The sequence below is a fragment of the Siniperca chuatsi genome, linkage group LG2 (genome assembly GCF_020085105.1).
Source record: "Siniperca chuatsi isolate FFG_IHB_CAS linkage group LG2, ASM2008510v1, whole genome shotgun sequence".
In the NCBI taxonomy this organism is placed as follows: domain Eukaryota; kingdom Metazoa; phylum Chordata; class Actinopteri; order Centrarchiformes; family Sinipercidae; genus Siniperca; species Siniperca chuatsi.
The window spans coordinates 10,631,712-10,655,171 of NC_058043.1; the positions used below are offsets into that span (position 1 = coordinate 10,631,712).

At 38.8% G+C, this 23,460-nt stretch overlaps 1 protein-coding gene across 1 annotated transcript; it reads right to left on the minus strand.

Moving 5' to 3' along the window:
* Nucleotides 1-249: 249 nt before the first annotated feature.
* LOC122884900 (vesicle-associated membrane protein-associated protein B/C-like) lies at nt 250-22,424 on the minus strand. The gene is made up of 6 exons (XM_044215393.1): nt 22,154-22,424; nt 13,967-14,119; nt 8,602-8,705; nt 6,910-6,990; nt 5,647-5,826; nt 250-2,940 (listed from the first exon to the last, which is right to left on the minus strand). The coding sequence occupies exons 1-6, from the start codon at nt 22,209-22,211 to the stop codon at nt 2,785-2,787; spliced, it is 732 nt and encodes a 243-aa protein (XP_044071328.1). The 5' UTR covers nt 22,212-22,424; the 3' UTR covers nt 250-2,784.
* Nucleotides 22,425-23,460: the final 1,036 nt, after the last annotated feature.

The window sequence follows — 23,460 nt, forward strand, 5'->3', positions numbered from 1 at the left end:
CTACATGTACAACACACCTTTCAATGCATGAATAAACCTGAACTGTAAGTAGGGCAGAACGATTCTGATCAAAATTAATCACAATTTTTTTCCCCACTCACAATTGAGATCTCGCTTTTCTCCCATGATTCTTAGGGACATTATATATATATATATATATACATACACACACACACACACACACACACACACACACGGTCACCTTGTAGAGCCTGTGTGCATAACAGGAAATGACTTCACACGGTTAGGTAGGGGCTTTATTCATTTAATTTATTAAGATGCTACATAGTCCAACCAGGTTGGGTTGTTTTTATACACCAGAGACTACTTGACTAGGAATATTAATTTTCTTCTCAGATAGACTTATTTATTTATTTATATACATACAAAACAGTTTGCCGACTGCTTACATTGATTATGGTGATGGTCAGAGACTCCAGAACAGGTCAGTGTAGTGTGTTTTACAACCAGGCCTGGATCAATTAGTATTTACATGTAATTATTATTGTTTGTTTAATCCTACTTGGAGTACCACATCAGTGGGGTTTACTGTATCAGAGCAGGACAGTGGTAAAATCTTAATTACATAACAGTATATACTGGTACTTTGGAATATTTTCCTTAAGTAAAATATTCTAATACTCCAAACAGGATTCATTGAACAAGAAGAATTTTCTGCAAGTACTATGTGACCCAGGTCTGGTAACCCAAGATGGGACTGTAGCTCAGGTCAACTCTGCCCTCCCTCTAAGCAACAAGTCATCCTCAACCCAGCAACTTTACAGAGATACAGTAGAAACACAAGCTCATGTTTATGTTAATCTCTTCCCCACCAGTCAGATCCATTGTCTTCCACTTCACTTAACATGAAAAGACAGTGGCATTTCATAATTTTTCTTTCAGATTAACAAAGGGGAATACACTCCTGTTTACTCATCTTATGTGGATACAGTGGGATAAAAATATGACTGACTGCTCTTTTCTCTTTTTCTGTCAAATATTTCAAAGTAGAATGACACTCTCCATTGCTTTTTTCCTCATGCAAATTTAGAGATGAAACAATTTGAGTTTTTTGTTTGTTTATTTCTGACAAAAAAAAATAACCATCGGCTATGGAACAGTACAATGCCATCATGTGGTCCCCTCAAGGCTATAAGCTTTCCCCCCCTCTTGCTTGAGAGGAAAAAAAAAACGTTGTATGCTGCAGGAAGATCAAAGGAGAGACACTCTTAATCTTTGTGCATTTAAAATGAACACGACTTCAAATGCAGTGAGGATATAACATTAATAAGCAACAGATAAATGATGAAATGCAAACACCGCAAACTGAACACAGGCCTGCAGTGGAGTGAAAAAAAGAAAACAGCAAACTCACCAGCAGTGGAGAGCTGGAGCAGGCAGCTTAAAACACTCAGTTGATCTCTGACATACATTTGCCCCGAACAAAACAGAATGTCAACAAATGTATGGCTCAGTAGGAAAATATGAGAAAACTGGAAAAGACCATGGTCCCTTTATTAGGACATTGTAACAGGACCTTGGTGTTGTTGATGTTGCCAAGGAAACACATAACCATTCGCTTCTACATACACCTGTATATATATATATATATATATATATATATATATATATATATATATGTGTGTATGTTATATGTATATTAAAGCACTGTATATGCACCTCCATCTTGGCCTGAGAATAACTTGCCCAAACAGGTCACAAGGCAAGGCTTTCATCTGGAGAACATTTACAGAAATGATCTAATCCTACAAATCTGGAGCTCATTTCTGGTAGCTGCAATACTCTTAAATGCTTCAACCCTTAAAACAAAAAATTACTTAAAATCATAAAAATGCAACGGAACACAAGAGGAAGAAAAAGAAAATCAGAAAATGTAGTTGTGCAAACCTACAGCCAAATGACATATTATTACCACCATTATAAAAGCAATTAAATTAGATTCAAAAGTCCAGATGCAACACTCTGTGTGAATGCATGCAATCAAACATCCCCCACTGACAACTGGGGATGTGGTGAGCACTGAGTGACAGGTGACGGGATTAAGGTAGAGTGAAAATAAAAAGGACAAGAGGAAAGAAAATACCTATGGTATAGTGTTTCATACACTGATCAAGGTTGCTCAACAATCAAAGACAAGCCGATATGACAAAGCCTCTGATTGGAGGAGTCAGTTTGATAGCCCTGTGTGTAACCCCGACTGTGTGGATCATCTCTCTGGTAAATCCCCTCCTTAAAGGGGGTTTAGCTGTAAGGAACACCTGGATATACTGTACAGTTTGGGGGGTTACATATACATATACATAGGCTCTGGCCTCCGTCATTTAGAAAAAGAAACAACAATACACTAAAAGGACATTCACACAATTGCAAACTGACTCAATCGCACCAACACTACTGCGTCGGTGTTAGAAAAACCATTGGTCTGAATCACTAGCATTAAATCACGTTTCCATTCCCCCCCGCCCACAGAACCAGTCATCTGTATACAGGAAACTTTGGGAAGAGGGCCAGAATGATTATGTGATGATTACGTAGAGGCAAGACCTGTAACAGTAGGTTTGTTCATAAGATGATGAATCATCGTTTCTTCTTTTTTTCCCCTCATACATTACTTTTGAATTTTTTTTACATAAATAAGACTGAATCAAAACTAGTACCACCCCCCCACCCAGCGGATATGGCATTTCTGATCCAAAATCCCAGATCCCGTGTTTGTTTTCATCCCCTGAAAGCATGCTGCGGCCGACCGAACTGCGCTGCCATCTACAAGACCAACTTGCCCACGATGACGCCCACCACAAAGAAGAGTACGATGAGGGCCACCGTACGGGCGCTCAACCCCTCCTCTTTCTTCATGCCAACTGAGGAGTGCTGAGATGACACCATGTTACTCTTCCTCATCCGCAGACCATCGTCCTCCTGAAATGGGGACGAGGGTAGAAAATAAAAAAAATAAAAAAGTGAAAGGTGTAAGGAGGGTAAAAGAAATAATTGAGAAATTATGAAAGAAACAAAGTGTGTGGGAAGAGGAAGAGGGGTGTTGGTGGTGGGAGAGTGAAATAAAGAAAGGGAATGTAGAAGTGGAGAAAATACGGTCAGTTTGTCAATCAGTCAATAAGATAAGACAGTATTTATTTACTAGCTCAAAGAAATAGGATCTGCTTAAATCTTCATCTGACCCAGGCCCCCAAGGACCGCAGAAGGCGCCAGGCTTTAACACACTTCATTTCCCAGCAGCGGGTGGGGGGGCTCTCTGTTAGTTTAATCTCAGCCGCAGGAGCAGCCAACAGTCGTTCTGCCTCTGGCAAGAACTTAAAGGGGAGGAGGTGGTGGTTCTCTTAGCTGTCTGTTGTGTGTGTGTGTGTGTGTGTTTGTGTCTGCCTGAGTGTGTGTGTGACTTGCTTCCAACCAAACCTTAACAAAACCCAATTGTAAACCTTCACTGATCGTTGTGATTAATGGCATACTCATTGATTTGCAAAATTGCCTTACGAGCTTCGGACCCTGAGGTCTGCCACTGATTATGGATGTGAGCAGTTGCACTTAACACAAACCTCAATCTTGAATTAATGCAAAGGGTGGAGGACACCGCAACGTCATTTGTGTGAATCAAATTTCCACTTAATTTGCTTATCTTGATTGCGAACATCAATCAGTACAAAAAAATAACCAAGAAACACAAATGTGACTCTAGATGTTCAGTGATGTCATCTGCTAATTTTGAGGGTTTTCTTCATTCGGTTGAATCACATTTTCTCTCTGTCTTTGTTGTAACCCTGAAGTTAGATTGGTTGTTTGAACTATACAGTGTGTTACAAGATTCAACGTACAGAACGTATTAGAGGTGAAAAATTTAGCCAAGTAATCAGCAACAATTTTGATAATAGAGTAATCGTTTTAAGTCATTTTTTAAAGCAGAAATGCCAAATATTCACTGTTTTTTACGGATCCCCCTAAAGGTCACAGAAATAATTTTTTTGAGGACTACTTTTGCATTCCCTCGCAATATTTTTATGTTCTCTCACAATACTTTTGCGTTACGTCACAATACTTTTCTTCTTCCATTCCTTCAGAGCCATATGTCTATTTCCGCTCAGCTGCTCTCAGCACAACAGTATATCAGCTCATTGAACTTTACTGTGAACTGGACGTTAAGTATGTTGATATAGTACTACAGCTCAATAGGCATGCATGGGTATGTAATTAGTCTAATTAAAGTAAAATTAAACGAATACTTAGATCAAGAGGTCTCTCCAGAAGAGAGCAGTATAGTAATCTGCAGGATGCTGTCGGTTTCATTCGTGAATAGTTATTGTACTCTGTACTGTATCCCAGAGAGGTTTCACTGAGGAAAAGGAGACTTACAGATTACAGAGAATTACAGTTGTGCATTTGAATCTACCTCATAAAGCTAATGCGCAGTATTTGTATGAGTCAAAAAAAGCAACAAACAAGAAGGTGACTGAAATGCTGTAAACAGAGTCTGTGGTTCTGTCACAGAAAGAGCAGACAGCATTGAACCACTTGCAGAGATGCATCAGGAATGCAGACCAACGCAAGTTGGAAAGCTTATTGCGTTTTTTGCAATAAGGGTCCTCTGTTCTTTACACCACACAAATTAAAGTAACCTTTAATGCTGAAACAGGTTTTGGTAGTGTGGAGCAATAATTGATGTTCCTAATACATACAGCTCCTACCCAGAAGTTTGATAATGTTCTAACTGATAACTTATTTGCAATGGACATCATATAAAGGTGAGGTGTCCATAAACAACGCTTAATGCATTAATTTGAGATTCTCCACACTACCCTCCATTACAAGTAGACATATGGCTCAGAAGGAATGGAAAAAGAAAAGTATTGTGAAGTAACGCAAAACATATTACGAGGGAATGCAAAAGTAGTCCTCAAAAAAATTCTCGCCATGACCTTTAGGGGGCTCCGTAGGTTTTAGCATCTAAAGTGTGAATATTTGAGCACCAAAGCTGAGTGCGATATAGTTCCATTATCCCATTATATTAAAAGAAAGGCAGACATTTCTACGGCCGATATCTCCAAAACTCGCCAACCCACACCAAAACAAACTAGATGGATAAATAGAACTACAGGTAAGAGGAAAAATATGTATTTTTGATTTGGGGGTGAACTGTCCCTTTAAGCTTTGGGTAAAAAACAAGCTGTGTTTCTACATCACACAGCAAAGGCCACATATTTCTAATGAGTGAGGCGACTGTTTAAACCGTCATCTAACATGGATAACGAGATGAGATGCGTCAGGATCAGCAAGTGACTGATTGATTGATCACATCGTAGGTTTGCTTTGCAGTAATTAATCCAAGCGGCAAGTTGCAAAGTTGGGAAAAAATAAATATTTAGTTTGATAATCACCAGTTCACCAGGACACGTTTTACCCAACAGAGTCTACATTCATTTGAAGTTAGTTTAAAGTACGTATTGATCAGCTGGACTTGAATCATCAATAGTTTAACACCTACGCTAACCAATTTACTTGGGGGAAACCCTGCACAAAAGGGGTATATCTGTGAGACTGAGACTACAGTGATACCTCTTGGAAAACACAGCAAAATGAAAAAACTGACTGTGGTCCTCGAGTAGTCTCACTCACCCTTATCTGTTTGTTTTCTTCCCGTAGCCTCTGAGCCTCCATCTGCAGCCTCTTACACTCCTCCATGATCTTCTTTACCTCCCCGTCATCAAGGGTGGAGCTCATTGACTTAAGAGGCAGCGCGGAGGACTCTGACTTCAGCAAGTTGGACGACATCATCTTGTTGGACTCCATGTCATGCTGTAAGTGGTTTACAGGGCAACAAGTTATAACCTAATAAGTTGTCTGTTGCTTCTACAGTGTTTCCATGGCGATTCTGACCGATGACTTGGCTGGCACACTGGTGCAATTTTATGTTTATATTTGAAGACTTTCATATACAGTATGTATGCACACACACACACAGGCGTGCAGGAACAAAGAGCCTCCTCTCAAGCCGCCTATCTCTGTGTTTGTGGGAAAGTTCACCCACGGGTGCCTTTCATAAGTGGATCAAGCTGGTTTCTATCAGCATTATCTCTGTCTATCGGACTCTGTGGTGCACAGTGCTGACTGGGTACCAGCCATATGTATGTATCGTACTGCTCATAATGAATTGAAAACAACTACCACGGGTCCTTTTCCTCCTTGTGTTCATGAAGCCAGTAGACTCGGCTCATATCATGACGAGTTAATGTCTCTACAGCTGCGTGGGGTCTGAGAGGAATCACAACAATAATAAACTGCATGTGAGAATGAACAAAGTGGCCCTCTGAAGGGTAGCTGATGCCTCAGAGTGTAGCTGAGGCAAGGAGAGAGAAAGGTGGACGAAAATGGGGAAAGGAATCAAGAGGGAGATTAATGCTAAAAATGTAGAAACAGCATAGACAAGATAGAAAGAGTGAGAATGAGAAAGAGAGAAGGAAAGAGAAATGGGACAGGTGAAAAAAGAGACAGGATAGAAAGAGAAAGAGAAGGCAGATACAGCAGAGCAGTAAAGAGGTGGGGTGCTGGAAAACAACAATAAACATCATCTATAAATAATGCAGCCCCTCCTTGAGACAAATATTAACAAGCACACAAATGTTGTGCTGTACAGAAAGAAGCAATAAAAGGCATCATTCTGTTATGTTTGGTGAAAACCAACAGCATGATAGCTAATGAATGACATGCCAACAATTAAAAATACATTGTGGCACCCTGCTGAGGCCAATTAGTGTGATTTTGAAATTTATGTCAGGAGGCAATGAGACGTATCATTCCCTGTAGTTTCTTTGATATCCAATCTGTAGTGACAACAAAAAACTGACACGTGAGGTGAGTAGAACAATATCATATGCTTACCGTTTTTTCGTTCTCTGCTGGCATCTCAAAAACACACCTCAGCTTGGAGTCCATCAACTCTTCTGGCTTAGCCTCCTTCCACTAGAGAGACAGAGAACCAAAAATAAAGAAAACTAGTATCAACACATTATTACTTTATTATCTAATCAAGGCAAAAGGGAGCATTGCAACTGTCTGTGAAAAAAGTCAAAACAACATTTGTTTGTATTTTTCTATGTTACATATTTATAGCACGTCACATTAATTGGCTTCTAAGCTGTTTGCTGTAAACCATTTCAAATACTTATCGTAAGATTAAAGACAAAGGGAAGGATGGTTTGAAGTACGTCAGAACAAGCGCAACAAAGGGAGTATAAGGAGGTGGCTGGCTGCTGATAATGGCTCTTCACAGGAGGACAGAAAGTTCAGATAACCCTCCTGCTGTCAGAGTCTGAGGAGCAGAAACACCAGAGATGAGGGATAACAACTTGTGTTTGTGCTTTAGTCTTAATTAGTGAGAGTAGGGTGTTTTTATTGTTATCTACTTTATTCACTTTTGTCTGTGTAAAGTCCTTTGAGACTTGTTCATGATATGAAATCCAGTATTTGTATCTATCATTTGTAGAAATGTCTTGATTTAGGAACCAGCATTGATTGAGAATTGATTTAAATCCAATATTGCATTTATCATTTAATGACCAACATGCATTTCTAACTGAACTCCTCATTTTTATGTATTCTGCCAGCACCTCACCACTTCTTTTTATAGTTTAAGAAAAAAATAATTTAGATTCATATATTTATATATTGTAAGTTAAGTTTGACAAATACTTTTTAATCTCTCCAACACTAAAGTGTGTAAGACACTTTCACAGTTTAACAGTTTACATGTCTATGACAGTATATCCTTATGTGGAATTAGAGATATTTAAAAGGTACATTTTAGATTCTGGTTATTTCCAGAATGTTTTATAATATGTGCTTTCAATACTTTATCAAAAGTGGGAAAAGCATTTACAGTAAATAGTTTGAATCTTTTAGGATATAGGCAACTATGAAAATATAATATTTTGCAGTAGGTTGCAAAGTACTGTTGAAGAATTTTGAAGCTGCCAGGTATAACAATGTACCTGAGAGTACCATTGTCCCTTTGCAAATACTCATTCAGGCTGTGGCTGTGTTCTTATCATTTTTAACATTTTCATCAACAGCTGAACTGTTATCAGGGAGATCTGCTCTGTGCATTGTTCCCTGACTCCACATTTCATGTGAAACAACATTGGACAGAAATTTACCACAAGGAAGACTGCATTCTATCTCTGTTGTGCTCTTCCTATAACCCCACAGCCTCAGCGCAGTGTCTCTTTTGTAACCGTCACTCAGGTTTATTTTGTGTCTGTATGTGTTTTTATATACGAGTGTGAGTCACAATATCATACTTTGAGAAACTGTGCTCATTCTCATTGTGTTTCTTATTGCTGTGTCAGCACTGCGACACAGCCTCTCATCCAGGCTGGGAGTTGCAGATCGACTGCCTCTTTCCTTACAGTTATATTCAATGGATGTATTTCCTGTCCTGTTAATGGCAGAGTTGATAACAGTATCTGCTGTATGAGTGAGCAAAGCATTTTTGTTTTAAAGCATCTGCAAACACTGGTGCAGCTAAAAATATACTACTGGTGAAAGCTGATTTTAGGAAGGAGATACACTCACCACTCCCTCCATGTCGGTCATGTCAGGAGGTGCTAGCAGGGACTGCACCATGAACTTGTGTTTGCTCTTCTCATTGGGGTCGTAGTCAAAAGGCTGCAGCATAACTGAAATACAAAATGACAGTCATAGTCAGCATAGGAAGGAAAACATAAGGTAAAGATTTCAGGATGTTTTCTTTCATCCTATATGAAAAAAAATGTTAAAACAATTCTGCAAAATCACAGCAAACTGTAAGCTCTGTAGGATTATTAAAATTACTTAGGACAGTCGTTCTGGAGTTGGGACGAATCCCAGGGGACGGCAGGGCAGGGTCGTGAGAAAATTAATGGGACAGGAAAGAAGAAAAATTATTGTTATGCTACACAAATTTGAATTAATTTTCTTCTGACTTTTCTCTAATCTTTACTTTTTTTGTGAGCATTTTTAGGGGAGAAAATCTCTCTTTGGTGGCACTGCTCATAAATCACAGATAAAAGGTATAGAAGGAAAACAATATATCTGAATTAATGTGGTTTTAATTTCCTTAAATTTAAAAAGAGAAAAAAAAAAAATCGGGGGAAAAAACCAAACACACAAGTTTCACAAATTCAGATAGAAAATTCTAGTTTCCAATATTTGAATAACTTTTCAATTTGCTTAAATTCAACTGGTCATTTTTGGATCTTTTTGAATATTGGACTATTAGATCTAGACTAATACTATCTGAATTTGTGAGCCATAAAAATAATTAAAAATGTTTTTGAAATTTAAAAACTTGAAATTATCTACACAGTGGGGAAACCACATGAATTCAGGCAGATGATTTGCAATTTGCAATTCACAATTTGATAGTAATTTGCTCATAAGATTTAAAATATCATATATTATTTTCTCCCATACATATGTGACCTGTGATGAGGGTGTCGCAACTAAACACTGCTTCAGAAGTTAAAAAGGTTGGGAACTACCGCTCTACGAGGTCATGTATGATACTACTATGATAAAGTCACTACAGACACAGACTTCACATAGCAACTTATTTTAAAATGATTTATTTCCCCTCAGTTAACAACAGAAAATTATGATTAACAGGAAACATGGGGAGAGAAAAATGGGGCTAAGTGTCAATGGTTGCAAGTCCCCACGAGATTGTTTTAGTCATTTTGTTTTATGACTCTCTGTTTTATTTCCCTTTTTTTTAAGCCTCATCCTCACTTCCCATCCTCAGGAGACTCAGGAAAACGTGTCAGACAGTGTCTTGTTAGTAGCCTTCAAACTGTAGCAGACAGACACAAACACAATGTGATTTGTGGGTAAAAATCTGCCGCCCCAAATATGAGACGAACACTTATGGAATGCCAGCGATTACGCTGTTACTTCTCTTTGTCAGCAACTTTCCATCTCTCTCCCTTTCTCAACTCTGTGTCCACTCCTTGGATTAAAGAGGAATTACTGAGTATCAAATATGCATGTATTTGTCAAACAGTAAACTAGGGCCGCCACGTCTTCAAGGCTCTGGGCTTGCCCCTGCTGCTCGGAAAAAGTGGCGGAGATGATTTATTTCTAAATTCATGTTACCATGACAGCGAAACACTGACAGATCTGCAAATACCCCAGGGGGTAATCTTTCTAACAGCTTCCAACCCTGTCTTTTTGTTTCTTAACATTACATATCGCTCTAACAAAAAGCAGGTGTGGGGTTGGAATACTACTTTAACCCATCACCACATCAGTCCTCTCAGTCAGGGGTGCGTTATTTGATGTCCTTCCAATGACTGAGAAGGTATTTTAAAGCTGTAACGATGATTTACAATGATCACTTTCTTATGTCAGTATTCAAGCGCAGAGGGGATGAAAATGGCTATTGATTGGTGATCTTTTTCTGCTTTGACTTCAGTTTTTAAAATGAGGGTGTAATTGAAAGGCATATTTTGACATCAGTACCAACTGTGTCTACAATGCCTGCATGATTCTTTGGCTTTCATTAGAAACAAATGACCTCCTAATTTCAAAGGCGGTGTAGCTAACAGGATGGTTTTCATATATGGCACATGCCAATTCTCCCTAGAGTGGAAAACCTCAGAGATGTAGTGCACCATTACAGCAATCAGGGCAGTTCAATATCGCAAACCAGAAACAGACGGCATGAACAGATTGAGAACGTCCTGTTTGAGTCAGATCCAATTTGCACAGCCATCTACCTTAGGTCCAAGGGGACAATACTAGAGAATGGAGGCAGGAATACATGTACGTTCTTTGAGCAACAGTGAATAACAAAGAAGGTCCTGAACCAAAGCCAAAGCAGGGGAAAAAAAGTGATTTAAATCATCTTTGATCTACAGTCTTTGAAAACACCTTTACAAAAAGCTACTTCTACTAATGGCAGGATTTAGTATTCTTACTTCACACTGGGCAATAATTTATAAAACTCACAGAGGCTAATTGTAGTCAACACGGTCAAGTAGGATGGTAATCGCCTGCCTTCTTGTTGATGATGAATGGAACCATTAGAGGGGTGAGGGAGGCAAGAAAACTTTCCTTTCCTGTCACTAATTAATTGTGTCCTGTGAGACAAGATGCTCACAACAGATTTACCACTAACAATTTACTTGAAGTGCTTACAGAGGTTCATCCATGGTTCCTGTTCCTTCACAATGCCCACACATACAGAATATAATTATTACAGGATTTGCACAAGATTCTCTATAGTAGGGCTGCAAATTATGATCATTTTCACTCTCAATTAATTTAAAAAAATATCTGCTGTTTTCTCGATTAATCAATTGGTTGATTGGTTGGTTGCTTGGTCTATGAAATGTCAAAAACGAATGTTAAAAATTAATTTACAAAATTCTTGTTGTGTCCAACCAACAGTATAAAACCCAAAGATATTCCATTTGCAATGATAAACTAACAGAAATAAGCAGCAAATCATCATCACGTTTAAGAAGTTGTTGAATTGTTTCAGCTCTTCTCTATAGCTTTGGGTGTAATTTGGGTGTCAAAATTCATGGCTCAGTTCCATACAAAACCATGGTGTCACTATTTGATATGTCCACGATACAGGAAAAATAACCAGTGCCTGAGAATATGCCTTACATTCCCATTTTCAAAGTGTTGTTTCAAAGATAATGTCACAGTTTAATGACCAAAGCACTACACTGATCAACAAATTCAGAACAAGATACGAGGTGAATTCGCTTTGAACGTTACGACACGAAGTGACGCGAAACGAGATGTGATATGACACGTGATACCATACGGCTCATTGTTACACCCATATCTATAACAGTAACCTTTTCCCACCGATTTAGAGACAGCTCACTTGTAAAAGGGTGCACCCTGTCTACTTTGTTCAATATTACTCAACACAAAAACCTGGTCAAAGATCAGCAAACCTACCGAGACAATATAGCGTGGGAGTGAGGAAGAGAGTGAAGTCAACCAGAGCTGTCGAGATACAGGCCCAGAGGGCAAACTCACCAGGATGTAAGAGCTAACTCTCATAAAATGTATTCATATTCAGGCTTCTCAGGGTAGCAGGATCTCACACTTCTGATTGTGCTCTCTTGGGTCCATCTAATTCAATATAATTCAAAAGGACAAAAAATACTGACTATACATCAGCAAACCTATTTCAGGGTGGGAAATAACTCTGGAGGCAAAAGCATTCAATCCACCACACTTTTACAGGAATTAGCTGCCCCTTAGAGGTTAAGTTATGTTAGAGGAATCTAGTTGTTGGGTAAAATAGCAAACGTGGGTAAAGTAGCGAATGTGGCTTTTAAATATATGAACAGACTGCGTGTGTAGCATATTAGCAAAAATTTTTACAAATATGGACATCAGTGAAGACAAAAGCAAACCAGAAATGAGTGAAAGGGCAAGCTAATGAAGCTTATTCAGATAACTGCCACAAAAGAATTTTTTTTTTATCACGGTGTGTTATTTTGCTTTCTGCCTCCCTTGGAATGATAACATGTTCCGAGAATATGTCAGAAGTTCATCTGACATATTCCCAGAAGAAGTTCAATATTTGTCGACACATTTTTGAAACATTCACGCTACATATTTTTCCACTGGATGCTGCTACATAACACCAAATAAGCTCAGCAACATTCCTGTGGTCATGGCTATACTGAACATATACAGTTACAGCTGGGTTGAGCTTCAAAAGCACTGTATGTATCCTCAGCTAAGCCAGCAAATGACACATCTCAGGTTTGTAGGTATCCTATGGCAGACTGTTCCCTTTCGGCCCGATGCGAGTGGATGTCTATGTGGCGTTTGTGCTGCTTTGTTAACAATTAAAGGCCAGAAATACGAGACAAACTGGACTGCAACAAGTTACAAATCCTATGCAATCTTCTTAGATGGAGGACAAAAAAAATCAATATAACAACACTTTTACCTGAATACCTCAGTATGGACAGTGTGATGGTAATTTTGGGAATGAATGTCTACCCAAGAACATTTTTTATTAGTAATGTTGGTATGACAACCAAGCAGTGTTTATTTCACTCAGCTAGAACAGTCTGGTGTGTTCAGAGATGTTTATCAATTTACTGTAATGTAGCTTTTAAGCCCAGGAAGAAAGAACAGTTAAACAGGTGCCCTGTGGCATTTTGTTGTAAACAAACAAAAGTTATGTTTGCATTCAGTCTTACACAAAACACATTATATGTATGTATCCTTGAGGTCTAACAGACATGTTGAACGCACTTCCTTCTGCATTAATCAAACAGCAACATGTAGTGGAGATACTGTGGTAAACTTCTATTTAATCTTTTGACAGATTTTAAGTGCTTTAACACTTTATCTTACTCACAGTATCTTTACCATACCACAGCTACAACAAGCACAAGGTTGCAACAAGGTTTTGAGCACACCCATTGATAAAAATGTTGTTTGCCCCAGCCTATTAGGTGCAAGAAAGCTAACAGCAGAGTTACAGGTATGACATAATGCCTGCATGATAAGAACCCACAACCCCTTGTTATCCTGTTCTCCCTGAAGACAGATTGGACAGAAAGGGGTTACAGACCATGCCTATGTTTGCCTATAGTGACTACATTCTCAGAAAACTAATCTCCTTTTGGGACTCAAACCTGTGACCTTTATCAGCCTAATAACAGTGAAAAATTATGGCAACTGACAGAGAGGACTGTGCTGATTTTTCGCCCACTGCTGACTACAGGCCCCAGTGACACAGTTTGCAGTTGTTGACACCAGATAGGGGAGGTTGTAAAATGAGTCTGAGGCTGTAAATGGCAGAGGTGGCACAGTGTAGAAACACTAGCTTGTGCCTGTCTCCCTCAGAGTGCATGACTGGGAATGGGGCCTGCCAGGAGGGAGTGGGGCAAGAGGACAGGGGAATACTGGGTACCTGAGACGTTGATTGAGGTGCCTGCATCGATGATTCCACTGTTTGGCCGCACACAGTACCGGCGCGGCGCTGTCGTCTTCACCTTGAAACACACATTCCTGTCTGTAGGGTTGGAGAGCTTGAGATTTGTGGTGACCACGTCTGAGAAAGGACCTGTGAAGAAGAAAGATAAGGTGGACACTTAAAAACTGTTTTTGACAAGACTGTCTTTGGGTACTTAGGAAAACATCTTTAAGTTCCCAGTTTTTTTTTTTAATAAAAAAGACTGATGGAGAATAAAACTGCCACTGGCATACAAACTCAAAGAAGCTCGTAATGTGTGTGAGCTGAGCGGTTAGAAAGTGACACAATCAAAGCAAATGAGTGTCTCTTAGTCAACTGATCAAAATACATCAAAATGCAAATCCATCATCCACTGCTGCAGAAAAAGCACCAGTTTGAATATAAAATAAAAAAAAACTGACAAAAGCTCAGGCAGACACAGCTCTTTATATAAAATGATAATATTTTAAAAATTACACCTTTATGCTAACATATCAAGGAAGAAAATGGAGTAGAGCTTAATTTGATTCAGTAGATGTGTGGAAATTGTAATTATTATGTTGCAATTATATGTAATATATGGTACCATTAATATTGAAACACTTTGTCACAATAGAGAACCAAATTTCAGAAAATTCTGCCAAATATTTAACACTGATTTTATATTATTATTATTTGTATACAAAGCAGAAACAGACTATTCTGAGCTTTTGTTTAACCACGGGACTGTTTAAGTAAATGAGATGACTGAAATACCAGTGGGTAAAGCCTATTAAAAATATGTGACATGTATGTTAACACATTTAAATGTGGTCTATCAAAGCATAATTGGATGTGACTTTAATTATAACAAATTAAATCTTCTGCCCACAATGTGGACCTTCTGCTCCATATTTTCTTCATTTGACCTGACATTTAGATAAACAGTGTTTTACTGCCAATTCAACTAATGCAGGCTTTTAATACGTTTGACTGGAATTTGTCCTCAAGATAAATAATTCCAGTCTGTTTCTCACATTAAAACCTCAAATATTGCATCTCAGTAACACACCCTGGTGAGAACTGGACTATTGTAAATATGTCAAGGATGCAAACCAAGCCATCTGTTTTTTCTTTTTCTTTTAACATTACTCTCGAGATTGATGTTGACTACTGATGTCTAGTCTGTCCTCTTCATTAAGAAAAACAATTCTAGTATCAATTTACCAAAACCTTTAAAGAGTAAACTGTGTGTTCAAATCTACTAAATTCTACTACTGCACTACCATCAGAGTAGTTGATGCAGTTTGGCTTGAACTAATTACAGCAATCATTTCGGATGCAGGCCACATCTCTCTGAGGCTCTCACAAGGCCAGATGCATCTGCAAAGATTTATCAATAATGCATAAAACCCTTACAACAAAACCCACAGTAAAATTACACTGTGCCAAATCTAAAAGGTGAGCAAAGGTTAAGTGAATTATCCATCCTAACTGCAGCACTAGATTGTCAGTGTTTTTTTATGTTAGTTTAAAAAAGGTCATTTGTTTCAATTGTTTCTTGCACATGAATCAACTACTTGTATTTTAACTGTAAAATAAATTGGCTAATTTAATTTTGTTTAATTCTTTCCCAAACCTGGGAAAGTCTATGTGTTGACACATTTTTCTCTGGTCTTAACCTCTTTAAAAAGCCTGGGTGGACAGCAGCGACATCCAATTAGTGTCTAATAATTTGTATTGGTTATGAAATTTTATGGTGGTCAAGGTAGTGCTTGACCTTCAATAATGTCTGAGGTTGAGGGAGTAAAGAGAAATGAGGACATGAAGGAGGGCAAAGTTAGGAGAGGCATCGGAATAACCAGCAAGTTCACAAAAGCTGTGTGTAATCACCCCGTTTAGACAATACAAGACAAACAGGAAATACATATTTGTTGGTAATGTACTTTCTGGGGCCCAGTTTTGACAATGTCAATAATTTGATAATTGTAAGACTTAAATCTGAAATGGTCATTCACTACATAACTGAGGGGAATCATGAGAAAATATCGGACTCAGGGTGGGAGCAGGACTAATGGCAGCTAATGCATTAGAAGCTAGCTTGCAAACATTATGCAAGAAGCCTATCCATCCTGTTACCATCTGCTAAATGGATAATAAACCAACTCAATCTTCAGTAAATATTCTTGATTGGCTGAATGATTTGTCATGAGTTAATAGCCTCCTCTTTATTTCTTTGTCCATATTGTTACAGTGATCATGTCAACTGAGGTGTCTTGATACAGGAAAGAAAACTGACCCAGCAGAGGGAACTCTTATTTTGCGTTGTGGAAATCTTAGATTATATCTTAGATAATATGGGAGGCACCCCTATTATTTTTCTATGTCAGATTTCTTTGCAACAACATATTCTCAATGTCAACAGCAAAATTCCATTAACTTCTGTTAACTTGTGATATTGGAGCATCAGTGACGTCATCCCCCTATGAAAAACATCTAATGAGTAGGGATGGGGATCGTTAATTTTATTGATATTGATACCATTTTCGAGAATGTGTAACGAGCCGAATCTTTATTGATACCACTATCGATAAATACTTTTCTATTAATTTAGTGGAAAGACGAGGCGACAAAAATTTCGAAATAGAACTGGTATTGCTTTTATTGCTTAACTGTGAGTCTGTGATTGATTTCTGAACAGAATGAAATTTGCCTAACCTTCAATAAACACTGCTGATCCTGGGCATTTATTTGAAAAGAAATACACAGCACCCCTTCAACATAACAATAAAGATGGGGTGAGCTTGAGCTAAATGAATGAAGTTGGTGAATGTTAAACATACTTTGGCCTATCATTAAACACAACTCATCACTAGGCCCTCAAAATGTTCTACTATCAGACAGAAGGAAAGTGACACCTTTTTAATTTGGTAAAATGCACTAAATATTGAAGACACTGTTTTGTTTAAATTTTAATAAGTATTTCATTTTTAAGTGTTGGTTCATGTCAATACTGTCACTTTAAGAGATCACATATTTTTGGATTATTATATGGAACGGGACTTGCTAGTTGGGGGAAGATGGGGTGCACGCACCATGCACCTTGGGTGGAGGAGGATAGTCCCGCAACGGCAGCCGGAGTTGACGGTGTTCCGACTTGAAGAAAGTACTGCATTTTGGTTTCAACTGATACGCAACGTTGAGGTGCTTTAGCATTGACATTATGTCCCCACTCCCTTACAAGATATGAACTTAGAACATAAATGGCATTTCGCTTCCTCCTTATCTTTGGCTTTACTGAAATGTAGCCAAGCCTTTGACCGCTTTGCACGTTCAGCCATCCTAGCAAGCAACCAATTGACCAAATGAGAAATTAAGCGAACAAGTGCATGAGGCAATTCAATTCTTCTTTGTTTAGTTGAATGGCGGTTGGCAGACAATTCAATTGAATTAAAAAACTTTATTAGACAATCGATGTATGTTTGTGCACCAGTGATTTGATTTAAATGACATGACTCTCATTTCTCGAGACATATTGTTACGTTATAGGACCCGCTAGTCTCGATAGCAGTATCGATAAGCTTGGACCTTATTGATTTTCCAGTTTTGAGAAATTTGGAACAGGGTCCTTATAGAACCGGGCGTCTATCCCCATCCCTACTAATGAGAAGGTAATATTGAAAGTAAAAAGATAAAATAGAAGGTAACATATTGGACATTTAGTCTAAAAATCAGGCTTGCTCTGGCTCGAATTATTACTATTCCCATGATGTTTGTAATTAGTGGCAATTTTCAAAACAGGTGAATTCAGATTAGCCTAATAATCAGACTTAAATGCCTTTTCTTTTCACTTCATTATTTACAATGACACTGTGTTAGCCATTTTATGTTTAGTAAGGAAGTGTTGTTTTGTTGTAACTAATCAGCAGTAACTGATGTCTCCATTTTCGGGCACATTTTTCTGTCGCTGCTTTTCTGGCTCTGGCACGGAAAGATGACACCCCCATTCTTAATCCCCCATACAAAGATCTGATTGGCTCGGTTATTTCTTTCCCAACATGGGAAACAGCCAATGAGTCAATGAGCACAAGACCAGACCTATTTGAATTGCTGAAATGAGATGTGGGCAGCGATTTAGAGGTCCAGAGGTACTAGACAGATTCATAAGTATAGTTATTGCACTCACATTCAATACCCGCCACAAGAGCAAGCAGCGTGTAATGCTTTGATTCATCCTAAATTGATGAATGAAGTGATTGAATTTCCACTTTGGTGTAAGGTTTTCTTTTCACTTTAGTGGTAATGACATTAACAGAAAAGTAAAATCTGTTGGATATGAGAGCTCTTGCATGAATACAGTAAGAAAAGTACCAAAGCGTGCAGACCTGATCTGGCTAATGAGTCGACCCTGGAGAAAGCCCAGAGTCTAATGAGTCTTCTTTGATATTATCGGCACATTACACATATTGTAGGGGGTGCACGCTCACTGGTATCCCAGTTTAATTCCAACAAATCTCATTCTATGTATTACCTAAATGCTCCCTCACATTACCACAGTGTTACATGTCATTAATTTATTCCTATTATTTCTGGCAACAGTTTCTTTATTGACAGGACACTCCAGAACCTACATAGCGAAATGTATCCAGATAGCTAACTGGCAACCGTTAGTCACTTGTGTGTTTTTCCAGTACCTCCAGTGAGAGCAGAGCTAATTCATAGTCAAGTGAGGGGCAATGACGAATAACTGTATGACTTCCCAAACTTAGATGGATACAGTGCCAATACCACACACTTTACATCAGTCAGACTTACGGAAACTAAGTTTCAGTTTGGAACTTTACAGTATCGTTAAAAGCCATATAAAACAAATATTATTCATAAATTATTCTACGTCTATGAAAGAGGTCCAAATTTATTTGCAGCCCATGTTTTTTGTCACATTGCTGCTGCATACGGTTCATATCAGACACATCATAGTTAATATGTCGCCAATATGTCCGTAGACATCTATACTGGTTGATTTGGGTTTTGAGACATTGATGGTCTGGTGATGTTTTTCAAGCTACTGAGCCAGTGAAAATATTCATAGGAAAAGCACAACTCATGACTTAGTGTTGACAGTTAACCCAGCATTTGTTGACCAGCTTCCAGTTATCCAAATAACATATTAACTTGTGCTTTTATTTTATGACTATTGCAAACCCCAAAACTCAGCCAGGCCCAAGTTTTCTGATCAAGTATAGTTTTCTAACAAAATAACAAATTAGGCCACTGCAGTAGCTATTATGGTGAGCAAAACCCTTGCAGTTGAGAGAGGCACACTCACTGTGCAAGAAAACATGGAGCTGTTTCAGAATTAGCACATACACCAGATTCAAGATAAAGTTTCAGCTCCGCAAACATCCAGAGCAACTGACACTTCCCTTCCCCTTTGAGCAAAGACAGAGAGGAAATTCAGACCCTCACAAGCTTGGCTTGACTTCTAAAGGCTTTTAATGAAAGGGACTCACACCACCCGCTACTGTATACCTGATCTACTACTTCCTGAAAGTTTCTCGGGATAGCATCCAACTCACGAAAACCACAAATGGCAGTTAAAAACTATTATGAAGAGCTGATATTTGAAGCAGTCGTCTTTCAAGGTTAGACTTTATAAATAGCAGATAAAAAGCAAGGAGATTTTTGTAAAGGTTTTTTAATTTTGCCCCTGACAAAGATTAAAACTGATTAAAAAATGAAAAAGTCCAGTCGCTAACACTTAACAGTATTTGGTCCACAGTTGGTCTGAGCCTAGGGCTAACAAGCTGCTGCTAACAGACCTAGTCTCTCTTTCCTGAGGTTTCACACTGCGTGCTTACATATTACTTGAGGCCTGAGTATTGGCATGTGATTTGTGGTATTGTCGAGTACACTGAGAAAGCACACGGTTCCGTCTGTATGTTTAACACTCATGCATAAACACATCTGATTAGACACTCGATATACTGTATATCTATGTCACATACTTGTTTCTGATTGGCTAGCATTTGTCCATTAAATCATATAATGGAATACCTCAAACATACTTCGAGTCAATGCTTTCGCCACAGTTCTAAATCAGTGTGCAAGGTATATTAAATTACAGGTAACCATAGCAACAGTGCTTCTGCTTCATGCTAAGTTACCAGTTAAATGTTAAGCTGGAGATATAAATTTGTTATAAATCCCATGAAAAGACCAAAACCAACAACAAATAGATCCTATTAACAAGTATTTTTTGTATAGCCAATGCCTGATATATCTTATCCCCCCAAAAACTATTTGACATATATAAATGAGACACACATTACACTGCGTGGCATGCTCCTTTATTTTGATCAACATAATTTTGAGTCAATCCCACATTGTTCCAGTCCCGTAAATACTCACAAGCACACCAAATGTGTATTCATCTGCAGATGAAAATAATCCCAACATTTCCCGTTATTTGTGATCCTTTTTTTTTTTTTTTTTTTAAAGATTTACGTCGTTAGTAAGAAATAATGGGCTTGAGGCTGAGAGTCACAGACAGAGCAAGGAAGCTGGAAAAGTATTGAGAGACGGACTAAAACATTGTTCCTTTTGGGTCTTCTCATGGCATTTGCAGACAATGAGAAAAATGTAGAATGACAACAGTCTTATTACTACACTCCCAGTGGTGAAACGGACCTACCCCCAGGTTAAAATGACAACAATCAAACTTGACAAACAAATTGACACACAGCTTCTCTTTTCGCCTGTGGCAGTGATCTACAATACACTCTGAGGTGTCTTACAGTGAAAATAACAGACCTGGTGGAGGAAACTGTATTGTGGCATTTTTTGCCTCTGCTTTGTCTATTATTTCCACATATCAGGGCACCTCATTGTGTATTACTGGTTATGTAATTTACAGGCTCACAAAGGACTCTGACACTGTGAGCCTGATACAACTCAGATACTTACTATCTGCAACACAGGTGGCTCAAGCATAACAACACCTTGACGTGTTGAACACATGTATAATGTGCCATTACACTGTAATCATAGTAAATAACATAAGTTAGTAAGGTGATGCCTTAGCTGAGCACAAGCTCAGAATTATTCTACTTTAAACTGACAGTTCACATAAAAACACAGTATAAACAACTTGTCATCCTTTCCATAGTGTAATCTATTAAATCAGTTTTGGTGTAAATTGCAAAGCTCATCCCACTACAATGGAACCCAGTGGCTTTTGGGTAAACAGTGGTTTATTTTTTTGGTGGTGCATCATAAACCAAACACCACTGGCCACACTGTATTTGGAAGTACAGCTGATATCTCCAAACCTCATTACTGTCTGGAGTGAAAGTTTGACTGTGTGTTGAGGTTAACTGTCCTTTTAACAATTAGAAAATTGTATAAAACTATTTAGCATCTTACTCCAGAGTACAAGGTGCAGTATTTCAAACTGTGGCAGGATCTCTGTAATCTCTTGCAAAACGGATACAATAGTACCATATGTGTTTATGTAACATCATTTGGGCCTAAAGCAACGGGACATGCTGCAGCCAAATGCTTAGCCTAACTAAAATGTCCATTAGCCATTGTAAAGCTCAAATTGAGGATAGTGGGCATGTTGATGACCCGTAACTAACACATATCAAGTTGCAGAGGTTGCCCCGTTATTTCGTCCTGTGACTTGTCAAGTTATTAAATGACAGCTGGCTGGCCAACAGAGCGAAACAGCTAATCAGAGAGCGAGCTAATGTTAGCTAGCTAGAATAAGGATGTTGCATCTTATGTGCAATGAAAGGTTATGAATTTAGAAGGCAATTGTGTTGTCACATATTTATTTATGATTGATATTTCCCAGTGGGCATACATTTCGTGTCTTGCACTTGTAAACTGCTTTAAAGGCAGTTCCTGCAGCAGAAATGTGTGACAGGGCCTGGCTAGCTTAGCCGTCGGAAGCTAATCCAGCTAGCTTGCTGCCGAGCTGTCAGTTGACCTGCCGTCCCTTCAAAGCATTCTTATGCTTTTCATACGAGGGCAATATTGTCAAAATGTGTAGTGCAGCTTCTCCCCGGTTTGGTTACACTGGCCTGCCCCCCCCCCCTCCTCCATACCCTGCTGGCAGAGGCAGTTCCCCCCTCCCGTCCAAGCCGGGCCCTCCCCTCTTACCTCGGAATTTCAGTTCTTGCTGAGGCTCCAAGAGCAGAACCTGTTCCGGCCTGGCCATATCCCAACAGCTGGAGCGGGGTTATCGCACTGCAACCAGTTCCTGTCTGTTACCCCCGTGTTAGGATGTTGTTGAGTGTTGCAACGTCAACAGAGTTATTTTATCAATGAATTAGCTGTGGATATCCTGTCCCCCCGGTCACTAGTGCTACTGGAGCTACTAACGGCTGTTGTGATGCAGCAGGAAGGGACTGAGAGACAGCCCGGTGACGTCACTGCCTCTGCATAGCCAGCCAGCCTGCGGGGAGGGTGACAGGGTGATGATGGGTGATGCCAGGGTCCACCCAGGGGTGGTGGGACCACCACCTCAGTTTTTAGGAAACCTAAGCCAAGTGAAAGGACATGGCTAAAACATACAGGTTTTCATTTCACCCCTCAGAGTTCAGCATATAAGTTTACCAGTTACTGTAGCAGTCCTTCTGCTTTAATGTAAATAATCATGAAGGGTGCAAACTTGCATACTCTTGACTTGATCTCTAAAGTAATATTATTCTGGTGGATCTTTAATATGGATTGCACGTTCTTTACTCATGATGAGTTTTTATTACACTACAACATCCCTGTAACACCTGGGGAATGTGCAAAGGTTTTTGGTGCAATCCCTTCTGGTAGGTTATTTAGGCAATACAACTAAGGCTTACTCATTAGTTGTTGCCCTCTCTTACTCCAGCACACTGTTTTTTAATTAATCCAAAGGCTCTGAAATTATTAAGACTTGTTTTTTGGTGCATTATGAATTCTCTCACCGTGAAAATGTTTAATTATTATAACAGAACAAACACAGGTGTAAGTAGTAACCTGTAATGATGGCTCCGTTCCAATTAAGTGGATCAATGAGCCAGTATGCACAATGAGAGCACCCTGGCACACCTTAGCATCTAACGGGAATATGCAGCCATGATTAATGTTTTTAGTTACACCTGTGTTTGACAGACTAAAATTATGGCAACAGCATAAAGTAAGACATTGTGAAACACTCATGTTTTCCTGGATAGAAAGCAGCTCAACAGCTAAATTAGGAAATTGGAACTATACCAGTGTCAGTGTACCTTTAATTAATTTAATAAATTAATTTATTTTTCACCTGTCAAGTTAGCTTTCATTCTTTTCTCCTCATTTACACAAGCCCCCATGCTATTCTCACACTGCCATGTAATGTTTAATTATCATATTGATACCTCAAAGAAAGATGTGCTCTGTTGCACAATTAAACACTGGATAATTTAAATGTAAACTTATTGGGGTTTAGT

Coding starts and splice junctions, on each gene's coding strand:
- LOC122884900 (XM_044215393.1), bottom strand. CDS start 22,211: ATGGCCAGGCCGGAACAGGTTCTGCTCTTGGAGCCTCAGCAAGAACTG. Junction 14,120..22,153: donor GCAAGAACTGAAATTCCGAG/GTAAGAGGGGAG, acceptor TCTTCTTCACAG/GTCCTTTCTCAGACGTGGTC. Junction 5,827..6,909: donor CAGCAGAGAACGAAAAAACG/GTAAGCATATGA, acceptor AACCACTTACAG/CATGACATGGAGTCCAACAA.